General features: G+C 39.8%; 2 protein-coding genes across 2 annotated transcripts; both read right to left on the reverse strand.

The window, feature by feature from the left end:
* Positions 1-133: 133 nt before the first annotated feature.
* On the reverse strand, positions 134-8,538 carry LOC111340869 (cathepsin S). Its single transcript, XM_022947788.2, has 9 exons — positions 7,570-8,538; positions 6,636-6,820; positions 5,882-6,122; positions 5,058-5,256; positions 4,033-4,238; positions 3,410-3,501; positions 2,845-3,003; positions 1,821-2,016; positions 134-1,038 (listed from the first exon to the last, which is right to left on the reverse strand). The coding sequence occupies exons 1-9, from the start codon at positions 7,874-7,876 to the stop codon at positions 761-763; spliced, it is 1,863 nt and encodes a 620-aa protein (XP_022803523.2). The 5' UTR covers positions 7,877-8,538; the 3' UTR covers positions 134-760.
* Positions 8,539-9,704: 1,166 nt separating this feature from the next.
* On the reverse strand, positions 9,705-16,075 carry LOC111340879 (transmembrane protein 65). The gene is made up of 7 exons (XM_022947798.2): positions 15,646-16,075; positions 15,441-15,485; positions 13,694-13,761; positions 12,747-12,801; positions 12,377-12,419; positions 12,154-12,259; positions 9,705-10,838 (listed from the first exon to the last, which is right to left on the reverse strand). Exons 1-7 carry the CDS (start codon positions 15,872-15,874, stop codon positions 10,731-10,733), a joined length of 654 nt encoding a protein of 217 aa, XP_022803533.2. The 5' UTR covers positions 15,875-16,075; the 3' UTR covers positions 9,705-10,730.
* Positions 16,076-16,095: the final 20 nt, after the last annotated feature.

Below are 16,095 nucleotides of genomic sequence, written 5' to 3' on the forward strand. Positions count from 1 at the left end.
AGTTGTGCACGAACATTACAAATCAATCTTGAGATGTCTATATATGACACCAAAATCGCACCCAAATCCACCGGCGTGCATTCTTTGTCATCATCAACGTTTGAGCCAGACGAGAGAATCACAATCATCAACATAAAGAGGTTAACTGTTTCTTTGTCAACCACACTTAATAAATTACAGAAACATTGCTTTGTGAAAATTAGAAAAACTGTTGTACTACCTAAGGAAAAACTTACCCCACCTAAGTTACCCCACCTCGAGTGTTAAAGCCCTTTAACTGACAGTATGTCTAGACCGCCCAGGCTGGCCTCAAAAGCCATTTTAATTTTCATCTATGCAACGGGCAACCCGCACAAAATAATTTTGTGATCAGTCTGTTGTCCTGCTCCGTATGACAGCCTATCATTCCCTTTTTAGAAAAGTTATACCGATAGCATTTATTTCTCCTTAACTTTTCCTACATAGCAACGGATTTTTTTGCTGAGCCGTCGAAAGGTACTGACTCGGCCGGCTTAACCACCCGGAAAGTATGACGTTATCAAGAAGTTGTCATCACTAGTGCCCAACCGGCGGGAAGGGGCATCCACTACTTTACCGGAGGGAAACCACATTCTCCCGCTTAGATCCTTCCACTCTCGCCAGGCCAAACTTGATTATGTCAGGCTTCGTTTATTCCTTGTATCTGCTCGTTGGTTGTGGGTGGAAAGTCCTTGTGTTCTAAGCTCCCGCACATTGATGTACCGAAGACTTTCCGTGTTGCCTAGAATGGAATAATGCTCAATTCCTCCTCGGAATAAAACGTTATGCTCTGTCTAGGAACCTTATTTAGTGTTTTCAGCGGAAACTCGGCGATGGATGGATCTTTTTTGATAGCCAGTAAAGGTCCATTCGTCAGTCCGCATCTGTCATGATTCATGGCTATGTTAATGTAACCATCATCTCCCCACAGGTGTCCCCAAGAGTTTTTAATGATCCAGTACGGAACGTTATTGTCGACACTATAACCCACTGTCAATACAGCATGATTCGTCTTTTTTCCTATCAACAAAAGAGAGATACTAAAGAAAACCTATAGAATCGTTGTGTTATCTAGACTTTTCTCCCAGCCCTTGGGTTACAAGAAATGAATTTGAGAGAGCAGTTTGAATAAATAAGGTTTCGCGACACGTACAGCGTTTACTAAAAAAAAAAAACAACAACCAATTAGTGAATTAGAACATCAGCAATCTCGTTCGCAGAGGTCACGTTTCCCTAACCCCTTACGAGCAGGAAACGAGGACCGCAGGGATTAGGGGAGCGTGACCTCTAGGGACAAGATTGGAACATCGGTGTAACCATCGAGTGCCAATTCAAGCATGCGCAAAACTGATCAGATCAGACAGACCCTTTTAACGTCAAATTTGCTCTGAATAATTCGTTTAATCTTTAAGGTAATTTTGTTCCTCTTAGTTGATAACCACATCCTCTAAGCAATATTTCGAGCAGCAGGTTGACCTTTCAGATACAAGTTTTGAAACATGAGGCCCTGTTCAACCCTTTTCACTTTTAAGATCAGCTTCCTGTGGAGGGACTTTAACCGACGCGCAATGATTTTTTATGTTATTCACTTGATACCTCGAGATGTAACCTTAAAGTTTATCAACCGCTAGTTTAACAAAATACAGTTGAAACTGAATAAACAAAGTCTGCTAATTCATTTGTAAGAGATCTAATTTGGAATGTCATCTCATTCAAGCTGAGAAAGTAGTTGCCACATAACCGTTACTTAAAAAAAAGGCCATGTCAATTCAGTGCAACAAGAATGGCATTTTAAAACTCACCACATTTTGGATCATCGTAAATTCCATGGCTGTAAAACCTAAATGTCTTTTGGTCCGAGTTTATCGAGGACACAATGGGACCGTGAGTGACCAAGGCGACCTTCAGTGCGTCAGAATTGTTTTTCTTTACTTTAGAAAACCCACTGATGTGAGTGAAGGAGCAGTTATCTGACTTGCCGCAATGACAGTAACCTTCCTGCAAAGAATGTTAAAACTATTAAGGGACTAGAACCGAGAAGACTGCACCCGAGTCAAATGTTCTGCCGGGTCTAGTGCCTGTTTTCTAAGACAATAAATGAGTATGTATACTGCAACTCCCCCTCCCCCCCTCCCACCCCTTCCCTGAACAGATTAAAAAATCCCGCAAAAAGTTTCCCTCGGCGGTGTGATCGATTTGCTGTGACAATTCGCATTTACAGTTGGGAGGGGGGGGGGGAGGAGAGGCAACTGTAAGAGTACAGAGTCTTACGCATAAAAAACACAATGACTCGGAATTAATTCGAAGTGGAAGTCTTGATCTAGAGTCCAGCTAACTCGCGTAACAAGCCTTTTCGTCTCCTTTTAATTTAAGCGCTAGAAAACGTAAGCGAAGCGTGAGCAGCGCAAGAGCACAGGACGAGAGCGAGCGAAAAAAGGTAACGAGCCCTTCTCTTCCCTCCCCAATCTGCCTGTCACTATTTTTTCCCTAGCTTTCGCCCCATGCCTTTCTGCGGCCAACGCCTCTACCACTCTTAAAACTAGTAAGGCCCTTTTGTATTTTCCCGTTATCGGTGGCTCGCCCTGTATCAGCCTACGTTTATGTTGTACGATCTCTGGTTCTGACTATCACACTAGGCCTTCCTTTAGAGAGAGGTAAAAGCCGATCGTTATGAAACCTCACGATGCTATCGGTAAGGTAAGAATGAAGGCATGCAGAAATGGCAACAAATTCCTCGACCATAACATTTAGAATAAAATTGGCTATATAGCTAAGAGAGAAAGCTGTTCGCAATCAAGGTTTCGCTTGCGCTGGATGTCACCTCACCTGTGCTAGGTATGGACCATAATCTCGCCTGGAAGCCACTCCATTGCTTTTCACCCATCTTAGAGTCCTGTCCTGGAATCCTCCACGACACCCGTGATTCCCTGCAGGCCACGAGCAGTCAATCAATTGTTGGTTTGAGAGTTCGAGGAGTTCTCCTGTCTGGTCAAAGAAGAAGGAAAAGCAAACTGAAATAAACCAAAACCCTCACGTAACACAGTTTCCTCAGTTTTAATAGCCGTGTACGAGAAAGTACTTAACAATCGCTAAACGCGGCAAGTTACGCATCCACATGTCAGACTTCTGCTCAAGTTATATTGCGCTTATGCTTGTGTCGGAGTGAATTTTGATCGCTAGGTCCTTTAGTCATAAAAATGCCACCAAAAGGTAAAAGAGAGACTGAATGGCAGCCAGTCAAGGCAAAGATAGATATCAGGGGAGGCTTAGGATAGTACATTTCGGAATTGCTTGCGGCTCTTAATTGAAAATCGTTTGATGAATTCTGAAATATACCAAACAGGAAATTTATAGAAAAGAAAGTAACATCGGAAGGATTGCCAAACGCTACCTTCAGAAAATGAGCTCCTTCCACCGCTCCAAGAGCAGAGAATGTCCAGCATGATCCACACAAACCTTGACTGTGAACACGAGTCACAGCACCTGATGGACAAAGAACCGAGACAAAAGGTAAGGGATATTTAATGCATCACCTACAGCCTGACCACCCCCTCCTCACCTACAGTCTAACTCCCTCCTTACCCACCATCTGACCATCACCAACCCTTCAAACAATGAACAAAGGAAACAAATGAGCACTGATTCTCTCTTGGCATAGTTACATGAATGTCAACTAGCTTGGCCTCCTTAGGCGGCTAAGTAACTGCTTAAAGCAATTTCGATCGAGTGCCGTTCAACCAAACCCAAAGTAATCATGACAGTCAATCAAAGCAAAAATACATATCACAAAGAAGTAATATGATTGGTTTTAGTCTTAGCTTGCACCCGATTGGTTGAGGGTGGCGTATATTTTCCACACCGATTACAGATTAAAGAAAAACAAAACCCAATGCAATCCCGCATGAACTCCGGCACTCAATCGAACATTGCTCAGTGCCAAAGGTAGGAGAACACGGGACTGAGATGAACCTAAAGTTCATAACCACAACATCTGTTCATTCACTAGTTCAGTACCATAATCTCTCCAGTCCAGTTGATCGGGAACGAGGTTTGTAAGTACAATGGACTCGTTAAACGCTAGCGTATTTGACTTGGATTTCTTAGGTTTCTTTACGTGAAGTAATCCTTTGTGCAAATTCACTTCCTCTTCTGTCATGTCAGCCATGTGATTTGGAGCTAATTTGTACTTCAGGTTCTCACGATTCTTCGAGCGAATGTATCTACAAAGAAAATTCTCATCATCGTCATCAATTTACCCTTATGAGTAGTACTAAAAGTTCCTTTCCGTTCCCTTCGTAGATGCTTTTGTATTCCCCTACACATAAATCTGTCATGATGTCCCAAAAGCACGTGCACGGACCCCTGCCCTTCCTCCCCCCGTCTCTATTCCCTGTCCTCACCCCTCTTCTGTCAACCTTTGCCACGTAGGCTACTCGTGCGCCTCTCCTTTCTGAACTTCTAAAGAGTATTAAAACGGCCCACCATGAAGTGTCAGCTCACTCTTAGTTAAATGAAAGAACTTAAATCTCTCCCTATTAGATGTTTCTTCTGATTCTGAATTGCTTACCTTACTCAAAATTAATACAAAAAATGGATCAATCAGCGATATCCGCAAAAATTCAAATGAACTAAGCTTAACACCGCCAAATAACAAAGAACAAGCAACAGAAGATAAACTGTCATGATTAACCCTTTCCACCCCAACATCAGCATGCACATTCTCCATAGTATTCTTCATACATTTCCTAAGGCGCTTACAAGGAGAATTTGTGAAACAATCAACACCTTCTTTCGCTAGTGATCATTTCCTTTATTCTCGTGACCTTAATGTGCGATTAAGGTGTGATATTGTAAGGAGAAATTAGATGCTAGTCCGACTCTAAGGGGTCATCTCTTATAATTTTGTGTAGCTGATACGCAAGATCTCCAATATTTTTATAAGATAATTCGTGATGAGCCGGAAAACTAGCTGCGCGAAAAAGCGTCCGTCGAAGGATCGACTAACATGATCGGCACGCGTCACTATAATATAGCATTACCTGAGATTATGCTTGAAGATATGTTTTCGTCGCTCATGTTCTGGCACAGTTGTGTAATGCTTGCCATGTGTTACCTTGTAGTCATCGTAAGTCTTGTCTAGCTCGCTATCTTTATGATGCTTGAAGTGCATGTATTCCGCCATAGGATTTGCTAAGTAGTGTGAACGTAATTTCTTTGCTTTCTTGTCGCAGCTCGAGTCTTCCAAAAATGAAAATGTTAATCTTATTTTAAACATGGTATGTATTCAGGACTTATTAACTAACCTTTAAAGACAAAAATGGTGCATACTCTGATCTATTGAGATAATGAGTCGACCTTCCAGCTTATGGGTGGCACATATATTTACTGCCGGAAAGCGAGAGACTGCAGTCGCACAGGGAAGTCCGAACACTGGTCCCCCAGCGCTGCTGTGTTGTAAATTTTGTTCCGTTTGGGCAGGATACTGCTCTCAAAATGTCGATTTGTATCCACGAATGTGAATGTATATGAAAAGCAGCTGAGAATTGTGACCAACAATACACTAAAATTTTATTTGGTGGGGATGGATCCTATCTCGAACTCTTCTTGTTTCACTTAACTAGCTCCCCACTTTTTTTACACACTTTGCGCCACTGCTCAACCATAAAAGAGAACGAATAAGTTACCATCAATTCCACCTTCCCCTCTCACTGTTTGAAGCCTAAAACGTTTGCCAGCTCGAAATGAACCCTAGAAGCTCACTGTGTTGCTTCAGCGTTTTGTGATACGCTATCGCGATTGTTTCTTCTTAAGAAACAAGCAATTTAAAACTGCTTTACCCAATGATCTCTAATCCAACACTTACTTTTCGGCAAACTAAACAAGGACCTGTTAAAGCTCCAAGGCTCAAATGATATGTAATCCAACACGTAGTGATCGTAATGTGACGTCAGCATGTCGTCATAGCCCACCATCTCGTATCGCAAAGGTCTGTGAGGCGTGTTTTTGGTTATGAAAAATCTGTATACATTGCTTTTATTATAACGTTTGTATTTTCTCTCGTACTTAAGACATGGCAGTCCTCGATGCGTTTCCTCGGAAACAAACTGAAAAAGGAACTAGAGTTAATAGTTGTACATTCCACCGTATCACTGTAACTTGAAATCTTCTTTCTCTACCTATCCTTTTGAGAGTTTTCGATAAGCTCGAGGTTTTTCATTGCATGAAATAATAAATTCTCCTTGTCAATACCTTAGAAAATGCGAAAAATAACAGTATGGAGAATGTCCATACTGATGTCAGGATGTAAATGGTTAAAGCCAGTGTAGAAACAATGTACGACGACTTTGTAGCAAGACATGTGATGGCGGTGCAACAAACTCAGAGATACTCAGCATAGGAACAGAGTAATAATCCATCGAAACCCATTGTGGTACAAGTGAAGACTCTGCCATCCCCTCATGCTACTACGACTTCCCACAAAAAATTATCATCATCTTGCTTCAAGATTACGCGTTACAATTAACTCCACCTAACGCCTTTTGCAAGGTGAACTTAAAATAAAATATTCTGAAGTGTACAACACAGGCGACCCTACAGGATAGATAATCGGTTCAAACCTTAAACTCTGACAGATTTGTTGGTATGACACTCTGTCCTGCACGCGGAAGCCATTTTGGGAGTGGTTTGTACCAGCAGCTCATCAAGTCCTTATTGGAAGGTTTCATCTCGGAGTGCATGGGTACGATTTTAAACAAGATGCCGTGCTTACCAAGGTCCCCGCGTTGGATTGTTTTGTCCATACCTAAAGAAGTGAAAAAGAATTAAAAGTAAACATAGAAGACTAGAATTAGATGAGTTTATTCCGCTCTCAGGACTGCTCCAACATTTGAGGCAAAGGTACCGGCCCCAGCAGTGACGTCTGTGTAAGAGAGACAGAGGTCCAAATAACAAATTTAAAACTCTGCTGAGACTTTCCTATTGATCGCGATATGCGTTAAGCTTCCTTGGGGTAGATTTTCCTTCCCTCTCCCCACCTACTTCAATGCAGGGGAACCACGGGGACCACTTGTTTTGGAATAAAGTGCTGCGAAAGGACCAAGTTTCAAGATGTCCCGGACAAACTTCCATTTGTATAATGACATACAAGAAAATAGCATTGGTTTAAGACAATTTGAGGTCGGAGATATCAGTAAAGCCTTCTGTTCCTTTCTTTTTAACTATTTGTAACCGATTCATCGTTTCATCTGTTCTCTCTTCACTCATTTGTTAAGCAAATACTCCTTGACATAACCTCAGGAATGTATGGTAGTATGGAGAATTTGCATACTGATGTTATGGTGTAAAGAGCTGATGATAGCGGAATAAATCTTATCAAAATACTGATTCTAATTGAGAGCATAAATACTGTAGATTACCCGCAAAACAACCAAAAGTAAAACCAAAATATAATCATAAGACGGGTAAAATAAAGTTATTTTTTTTAAGTCGTAATCGTTGGTTTTACAAGTCAACGGTTCATCAAACATTTTTCAATCATTTAAAAATACATACCATAATAATAGTCAATTCTACTCATATTCCTGTCCCCCGCAAACCACGCCTCAAAAGGCTCAACGATATCATCGAAGGGAAGAGTGAGCAGTCCTGTGGCATGATAGCTACGAGGAAAATACTCGTCGTAGAGCTCATCATAGTCGCCGACGATGTCGTGCTTGACGAGAGTAAGATTGGTGTCCTGTGACATCTTGTGTACTTCCAAGAGCACACCTATAAGTCCGGCTACAACCATTAAAACCGACACTGCAATGAATATGCGTTTCCCCATCGCTGTGATGATACTTTCTTTTGCGTTTTTCATGTTTTTGCTTTCAAGAACGCAACATGTGGAAATGTTTTATTTCAGTCTGTGCATACACCTGTCTGCTAATTTAGCGATAAATTGTTCTTCGCCCGATACAATTCAAGCAATCTACCTTCAGTCATTGGTAAGTTCAAGACGACAATCCTTCTCTGAAATCTCTCAGTAACAAGGCCTTGCGCGCTTCTCAGTTTTGCCTGACGAGAGCACAGTCGTTTACTTTACTCGACGACGCTTGTAATACTCCTTCCTCTCTGCCAACTGCTGGCAACAGTCAATCATCTCTCATTCCATCACTTCGTTTAAAAGCAAATCAACGATCATTTCCTCGTAAATTCAACCAACGTAAAAAGCGAACATGTCGCTCGCGAAGAAGTAACCAGTGCCAAAGACTACTTGAAATAAAATATTAACTACTTTCCAAAAGCAGGAAACTCATTTGTCAAAACACAACAGTGTAGTGTATTGTACCTGCTTGAGGTGTTATTAGTTTTATTTGACACTGTAGAAACTTTTCACGTAAACTTCGCCCAAGTCTTGTTTGAGAAACTTCTGGTACCTGCAGTGTTGTGAAATCTTCTCCTACAGTCGAGTTCAATAACACGTGCTTATGCTCACGCCAGTCAATCAGTCCAGCCGGAACGCGCATAAATATATACAAGGTCTAGTGAACACCCACCCGTTCAACCTCAGGTTTTTGTATCGTTCAACGTCTTGTAAATAATTTAACCATCCACTCTTGAATATCAAGAATAAAAATCACAAGGCAATCTGATATCTGTTTAGTAGATCAATAGTCAAACATCCAAGGTTGAAAGACCGCCCCAAACCCTACACCCTTACCCATGAGTGCCCTCGGTTTTTGGCCCGTGCAATTGAAAAACAAAAAAATGGCTATTTGGTTATAGCTACGCCTTCTCCTTCGCCCACAGTCTCATGAGCCCCACCTGTTAAAGGCCCATCCACATGTTAACACCAGGCAAAAAGGATCGTCTTTTAAAAGAACTGAGATCAGAAGCCCACTTTTTCTGAGACTTTTCCATAAACAAGTTCTAGACAACAATCCTTCTTTAAAATCTCCAGCAACAAGGGTACACGCTTCTGAGTTTTGCCTCACGAGAGCACATTCGTTAACTTTACTCAACGACGCTTTTAATACTCCTTCCTTTCTGCCAACTGTTGGCAACAGTCATAAATAATAACATCACTTTAATCGACTATTTAAAGCCAAGGAGGCTTTTCAGGGCCAATAAAAGGACATCATGACCCAAACATTATCATTAAACACAATGTGCTTGAAATTCCCAATTATTAAAAGGCAGTCCAATTATTTACAGAGCTAGCATGGCCAGGGAGTTCTCACTTTAAGGCAAGCAGGAGCAAATCCAGTGAGAAGCCTGGTGAAGGCTTTGACCCAGGATCAACAGATTGTATGTTCAGTGTCCTTAACACTCAACCACAATGCCTCCTGTTTTCATATTGATTTGGCTAACTGTAATGATCTTATTAGGAAAGGCAGGAGTCAAACCCATAGCTTTCCAATGAGTACTTCTTATACTTCACCACACCACCCTGCAACAGCCTGTTAGTTTCGGTCGAAGGTGCTATTTATGGAGATGTGTGACTATTCACTTAGCATGTGTACAACCTCCCCTTACCCTCCTGAAAAAAAATCAGGAAGGGGCCCTTTCCTTTCTTTTGGAAGGTAGTGGTAGCTGTACACAGGCTAGTACTCACTGTGTTCTTGTCCTGTATCTACCCATGACCATCTACTAATGTAACCATGTTTCCATTTGTTTGGACCAAAAACGAAGGAACCAACCAAAACAGTGTCTGGGAATTTATTAAGTTTCCAAATTTTCAAGTAAAATAATTTAAATATGTTGACTATATGTACTTTGAGCAAGAACTGCAACTAAAAGTTCAATTGCTCAAAAGTTAAATTCACAGACCGTTGTGTGATGAAAACTTGGTAAAAACGATAAAACCTCAGCATCTCTGAGATGGCAAAGACCATTATCCAAAATATGAAGGAGGTAAGTAGTTACTGCTGGCACTATCGATGTCATGATAATAGACTGCTTGCAAAAATAGGATATTTTCATGAACTGTCCAAAATAATGTAAAGAGTTCTCTGTGAAGTTAGGATGCATATTTCTAGCCTGCAGTGCAGGTAGTTTTGATGGTTTTCATCTTTCGAGTGTTTAGCCTCCATGTTGGATTCGCTGCAGACTGGGAGAACTGGGGCAGGAATGCAAGAATGCGAGATTTCTCTCTCCCTCCCACTAACTTGGTAAACTTTTTACCTCACCCCAACCCTCCACTGTTTTTCTTATTCAAGATGGCGGCCTGAACAAGCGATGGGAATATCCACTCGCCCCGCCAAAATCCGCCTGCACTGCAGGCTAGCATATTTCCTACAACCTGACAATTGGCTGGGCTGTAAATTACTAATTTTTTAAAGAATTACTAATTATGAATTAGGGATTTTCAATGGCAAGTCTACATTGTAGTCTCTAACAAAAGAGGCAACAAAAAAAAATGCCTATTTCATTCATACCATATCAAACCAAGCACCTTCAACGCAGGTTAATTTTGTCATGAAGCTATTTTTATATACTTAGAGAAAGATGTTTTTCATTTTGTCATGAGCATGGGACAAAGAGAAAATTCTGAGTCCCCATGAGAAATCAAACCTACAACCTTGAACCTTCCCTGGGGACTTCAAATTTTTTCTTTGTTCCACGCTCATGACAAGATGAAAAACATCTTTCTCTATTTCTTTGCCCAGCTCAAATCTTACCATCTTTCTAATTCCAAATTTTATATACTTATATTTTTTAATATTTCATTGTTAGCTTTCACTGTGTGTCGACTTTTCTTCATGATCTTCTTTGCTTTTGTAAAAGAGTAATGGAAACATCCCAATGAAACATCCCACGACAATACCCAAGGCTCTTCCCTGAGAAAGAAAAGAATACAGTTAGAGATTGAGGAGAGGGAAATAACACAACATTACACAGCTAACAATCTTTATAATCTTTCTTGCTAAGGACAACAGCTAACAATCCACAACAAAATGTCGCTTATCTTATTCATTAATAATTACAAGAAGAAAAGGAATTGAACTCTTTGATTATGACAGCTTTCCTTTTCTATTTTCCTTCCTTCATTCATTTCTGTTATACCAGGTAGTCTGCAATAAAACCCTCTCTGCCTATCTGTCTGTCAGTCCATCTGTCCGTCACTCAGTCTGTCTCTCTGTATGTATGTCTGTCTTTCTGACTATCATTTTTACTGCCAGCCCACATGTCTGTCTGTCTATCATTTGACTTTCAGCCCATCTATCTGTCTGTCAGTCAGTCAGTTTAACTATCATTTTGACTGTCAGCCCATCTGTCAGTGTGTCTGACTATCATTCTGTCAGCCCATCTGTCAGTATGTCTGACTATCATTTTGACTGTCAGCCCATCTGTCAGTCTGTCTGACTATCATTTTGACTGCCAGCCCATCCATCTGTTAGTATGTCTGACTATCATTTTGACTGTCAGCCCATCCATCTGTCAGTGTGTATGACTATCATTTTGACTGTCAGCCCATCCATCTGTCAGTATGTCTGACTATCATTTTGACTGTCAGCCCATCTGTTACAGTATGTCTGACTATCATTTTGACTGCCAGCCCATCCATCTGTCAGTATGTCTAACTATCATTTTGACTGTCAGCCCATCTGTCACAGTCTGTCTGACTATCATTTTGACTGTCAGCCCATCCATCTGTCAGTCTGTCTGACTATCATTTTAATGGTCAGCCCATCTGTCTGTCAGATTGTCTGACTACCATTGTGACTCCCTGTTCATCTGTCTTTCACTCTGACGAAGGGCTAACACTCGAAACATCAGCTTTTTAACTCTTCACGATGGCCAATTTACAATTTCAACTTAGTTGATATCACCAAATTGTTTGTCAGACTGTCTGACTATCATTTTGACCGTCAGCCCATCTGTTTGTCAGTCTTTGTATCTGTCTGTTTAACTTACTGTTTCACTGTCAGCTTATCTGCCAGTCTCTCTATCTGTCTCTCAGTTGGTCTGTCTCTTAGGTTGTTGGCCTACCCATCTGTCTTTCTATCAGTCTGTTGCCTCATTTAACTCTTGAAGAACTGATATCTGTCAATTTGTCTCTTTATCTGTTTTTCTTCAAGACAGTGGAAAGTTAACATATTAATCAAGGTTTCCAATACTCCTTTTCTCCAATAAATTCTCTGCAACCCTTACCAAGTTTGTTACAAATCTTGTCCTTGGCATCTCTGTTTGTTTTGAGCTAAGGTTAGGGCTCTCAAAGCCAAGTCTATTTGTTGCTGCCTCAACATAATGAGCTAAGCTGTGTCAAGTACAATATTAAACAGAGAGTCATGTGTATAATTTAAGGGTAATAAAAACAAAGGACTGAATCAGAACAAACAAAATGATTATGTATTTGCATATCAAATTAACTTACCCTATTCCACAGACATCAGACACAATATTACCAAGGGCTGCAGCTGAAATTCAAATTCAAAATTCAATATAATTTATTTCAAATTCCACAAGTTACACATGTTGTAAGATAATAACTAATAAAGTCAAAACAATTAAATTAAGTTAGAGGCATGAAAAATCATGATACACTATTGAAAAGGCCTAGGCCCTTCTGTTACACACAATCGCGAACAAGAATGACATGCCTGAGCCATGAAAACAGCAGCTTCTTACAATACATTGCATTACTTATTTCTATTGAGCAAAATTTTGCTCAGGATTTGCATGCACACATTCGAGCATAATATTTTGTTGTAAAACAAGTAGAAAATGATGAGTAAACATCCAACCTGCCATTGTTGAAATCCCTAGGGTCATTCCAATTGTTAAATCTATGTATTCACCCTTAAAGATAAATAAAAGATATAAACATTATTTTGAAATCTTTAGTCAAATCAACCAAGATTGTTTAAGTTTGGAATTAACTTGTGAAGGTCTCACCCTAGTCACTTGTTTATAACTTAATTAAGCTTCTTACACATAACTGGAAGTCTTGCTTGGTTGTACCTTTCTAATATATGAATATTCTCTCATAACTTTTACACCAAAATTATTGTATACCAACCCTGTATTCAGTAAGAACTTTAATTATTCAAGTAACCTTGATTATTTGGATTTTTTGATTATCCAGACTTGCTTCTCTGGTTTCTTTATCAACAAACATTTATTTTCATATTTTCAATTATCTATCTATTAAAATTAAGCCCAGTGCCTATGAGTCTGGATAATGGAGGTTGGACTGTATTGTGTAATTTTACCAAATAAAGTAACAAGAACACACAAAATATGCCACGATATTACACTGCAGAACAGGGCAAAAATAGGGAGCAATAAAATGGCCCCACTGAATAATCCAAACTTTGGTTTTTTTAATTTTCTAGGCTTCACTTTTAAAGAAATGAATGGTAAAATGTGACAGAGCTGACAATTGTTTTGTTGGCCATACATTGTCATGATAGAGGGCCAAACAAGTTTATGCAATAGGTAGCCAATGACACATAATTATTGTGAACACCAGTTGCAACACCAATCAGCTACCATTGTGCAACTTACTACGACAAAAGTTAAACCCACACCCCATATCAAGTAGACATTAGGAAAGGTCCTTGGGGTCTCTGTTTGATGCAGGCTCTATCATATTTGGTTCTTGTGAAGGGAGAAAAGTGTGGCTCCTAGATAAAAGCCCCCAAGGATGAAAAAACAGAAGAACACATCTAATTTTTCATATGATACTCACTGCAATTATCATGATAGCATTATCCAAGAACCCAAACCCAATGAATGGAATGGCATTATGAAATGCAACTGAAAAAATACACAATACCTGTGAGACACAAGAATAACAATAAACTTATAACAAGACAAAAAAAATCTTTCTCTATTTCTTTATCAAGCTAAAAATACACGAGGCTACTGCCACTGCTGATCCAAGCAGTGTGCAGGACACTTCATCATGGCCTTGCTCACCATAGAGTTTCTCTAGCTCACTGGTAAAACATCAGAGAGTGGAATCCCAAGGTCTGAGGTTTGATTCCTCATGGGGACTCAGAATTTTCTCTATGTTTCACATTTATGACAAGACTAAAAACATATTTCTTAAACAGAATTTTGTTTTTACTTAAAGAAACCGCTGCTTATGGGAAAATTTTCCATTAGCAGCTGTTGTAAGAAGGCAACACTGAGTGTTAAACACAATTCTCAAACTTTTCCTGCCAACACTGACGATGTACAATATCATGTGCTAAATTTACACAATGCAAAAAAAAAACAGAGATAGCATGACTTGCATAAAAATAAAGTGTGTAATTAAGGTAAGAGTCCAAAAAGTACCCTTTACCTTTGGCAGCCACAAATTGAAAACAAACATTTTGTCTGGTGTGGCTGCTATCCACACTAGCAGGATTTCTCAAAATTCTTAAAGTGCCTATGAAGAAGAAATTTTTTGCCCTGTTTGTTTGCTTATGTCTTGATGAACACACCTAAGCGATTTTGACCGACCAAAAGAACTTTCTTGTATCATTTTTTGAACCTCAAAGTTTGGATTGTGCAATCTGAAATGGGTCCATTTTGCACGCAGTCAAATCTCATCTTACAAAGGAAGTGACGTAGTTGGTGGTTCTGAAGATGACAAACAAAAGCTTAAACAAAGCGCCAGAACCATCAACTACATCATCAGAGCTAAACTCGTTCCCAGTTTCCAGAGACACCAATAACGTCTAATTTAGGGACTTCAAGCCACCAAAAAGCCCATTTAAATTTCTTTTCTTGAAATTTCTTTTGTCATTCCTTAATAAGGACATAATAAGCTACAAAATTATGCGAAAAAATTTTTACTCCATAGGCACTTTAAGTTTGTAGTATACTCTTCCCTCTTCCCCCCTACCCCCCCTCAAGAAAAATTTTTTTTTTCGTTATCTACTCATAAACTTAAGTCTGAAGTTGTAAAATAGACCACCATCATCCCAATCAGAAAAACAACACCCATTTCAGAAAAAGACACATTCATTGCAAATTATCCAACCTTGTTTTTGTCTGGAAACTTAAGCCAACTGTATGGGAGGCTAGGAGATTCACTGTGCGTGAGAAACACCCACAAAACAATACAAGAGTTAGCATAATCTTCTATTTTGATGAGATGGCAAACTTTTTTGTCTCTCTAGCCAGCCCAGCCCAGCCCAGTACCCCACTCATTTGGGTAAGATTTCTGCACAGCACCGTACTTCATCATGCATAAAAAATGGAAAAAAAACAATAGAATGCCTTTGGGACTACAGCTTTGTTTACAATAGTGTGAGGCTGTGCAACATCTTGCCCTCATTCGTTGTGGTACATATCTTTCTTGGTACACCACGCCTAATGGACTCATGCATTATGAATGCACGAGTTGGTACAAGTTTACAATTTACAATTTTATCAGTATACTGGTCATGTGAATTTGGGAACTAATCGTTCCAGAAATTTTTCTACAGATGTCAGTACAGTACCTAATCTTAACTGTTTCACCGAAGGAGGATCTGAGTTTTCCTTTCCTATTGAACACATGGAAGACAAAAAAACATGAAGAAAAATAATATCATCAACATGTCGATGAGCGTAAGTAACCAGTGAACAATGTTGAGCAAAGCAAAGATATAATCTATGAGACAATATTCCAATTTTTTCGGCTAGAACTCGTTAATTTCAGACTACCTGTGTCTACATCTGCTTGATCATGTATTCTTAGAGCTTCACGAAGCAATAGCCGTTCTTCCTCGTGCAAACAGGCTACGAAAACATCCGCGCTTTGAGGGGTAGTAAACACGCTTATCCCACCGCCTTTTCCCCTGTATATACACCTTCGTGCTACGATGGATGATTGCCGCCTAAAACATTGTAAAACGCAATCAACATTCACCATTCTCAATCCACTTCGATACATAGTGCAGTGCTCGATCTCACGACATATTCCACATGTTGTATACTTTCTTCGTCATCAGGTACTTGATGTAAGACACTTGTAATTTTCCTTTTCAGTGTTAAATCGTTCTCAGAACCAATTAACTTTCTGGGTTTACTTGAGTTCATCTAACATCAGTTGAAATGCTCTACGAACAATATAAAAATAAATTGCAGGCTTTGACGCATGCGAAATGATTTCTC

The sequence above is a fragment of the Stylophora pistillata genome, chromosome 13, assembly GCF_964205215.1.
Source record: "Stylophora pistillata chromosome 13, jaStyPist1.2, whole genome shotgun sequence".
Classification (NCBI taxonomy): domain Eukaryota; kingdom Metazoa; phylum Cnidaria; class Anthozoa; order Scleractinia; family Pocilloporidae; genus Stylophora; species Stylophora pistillata.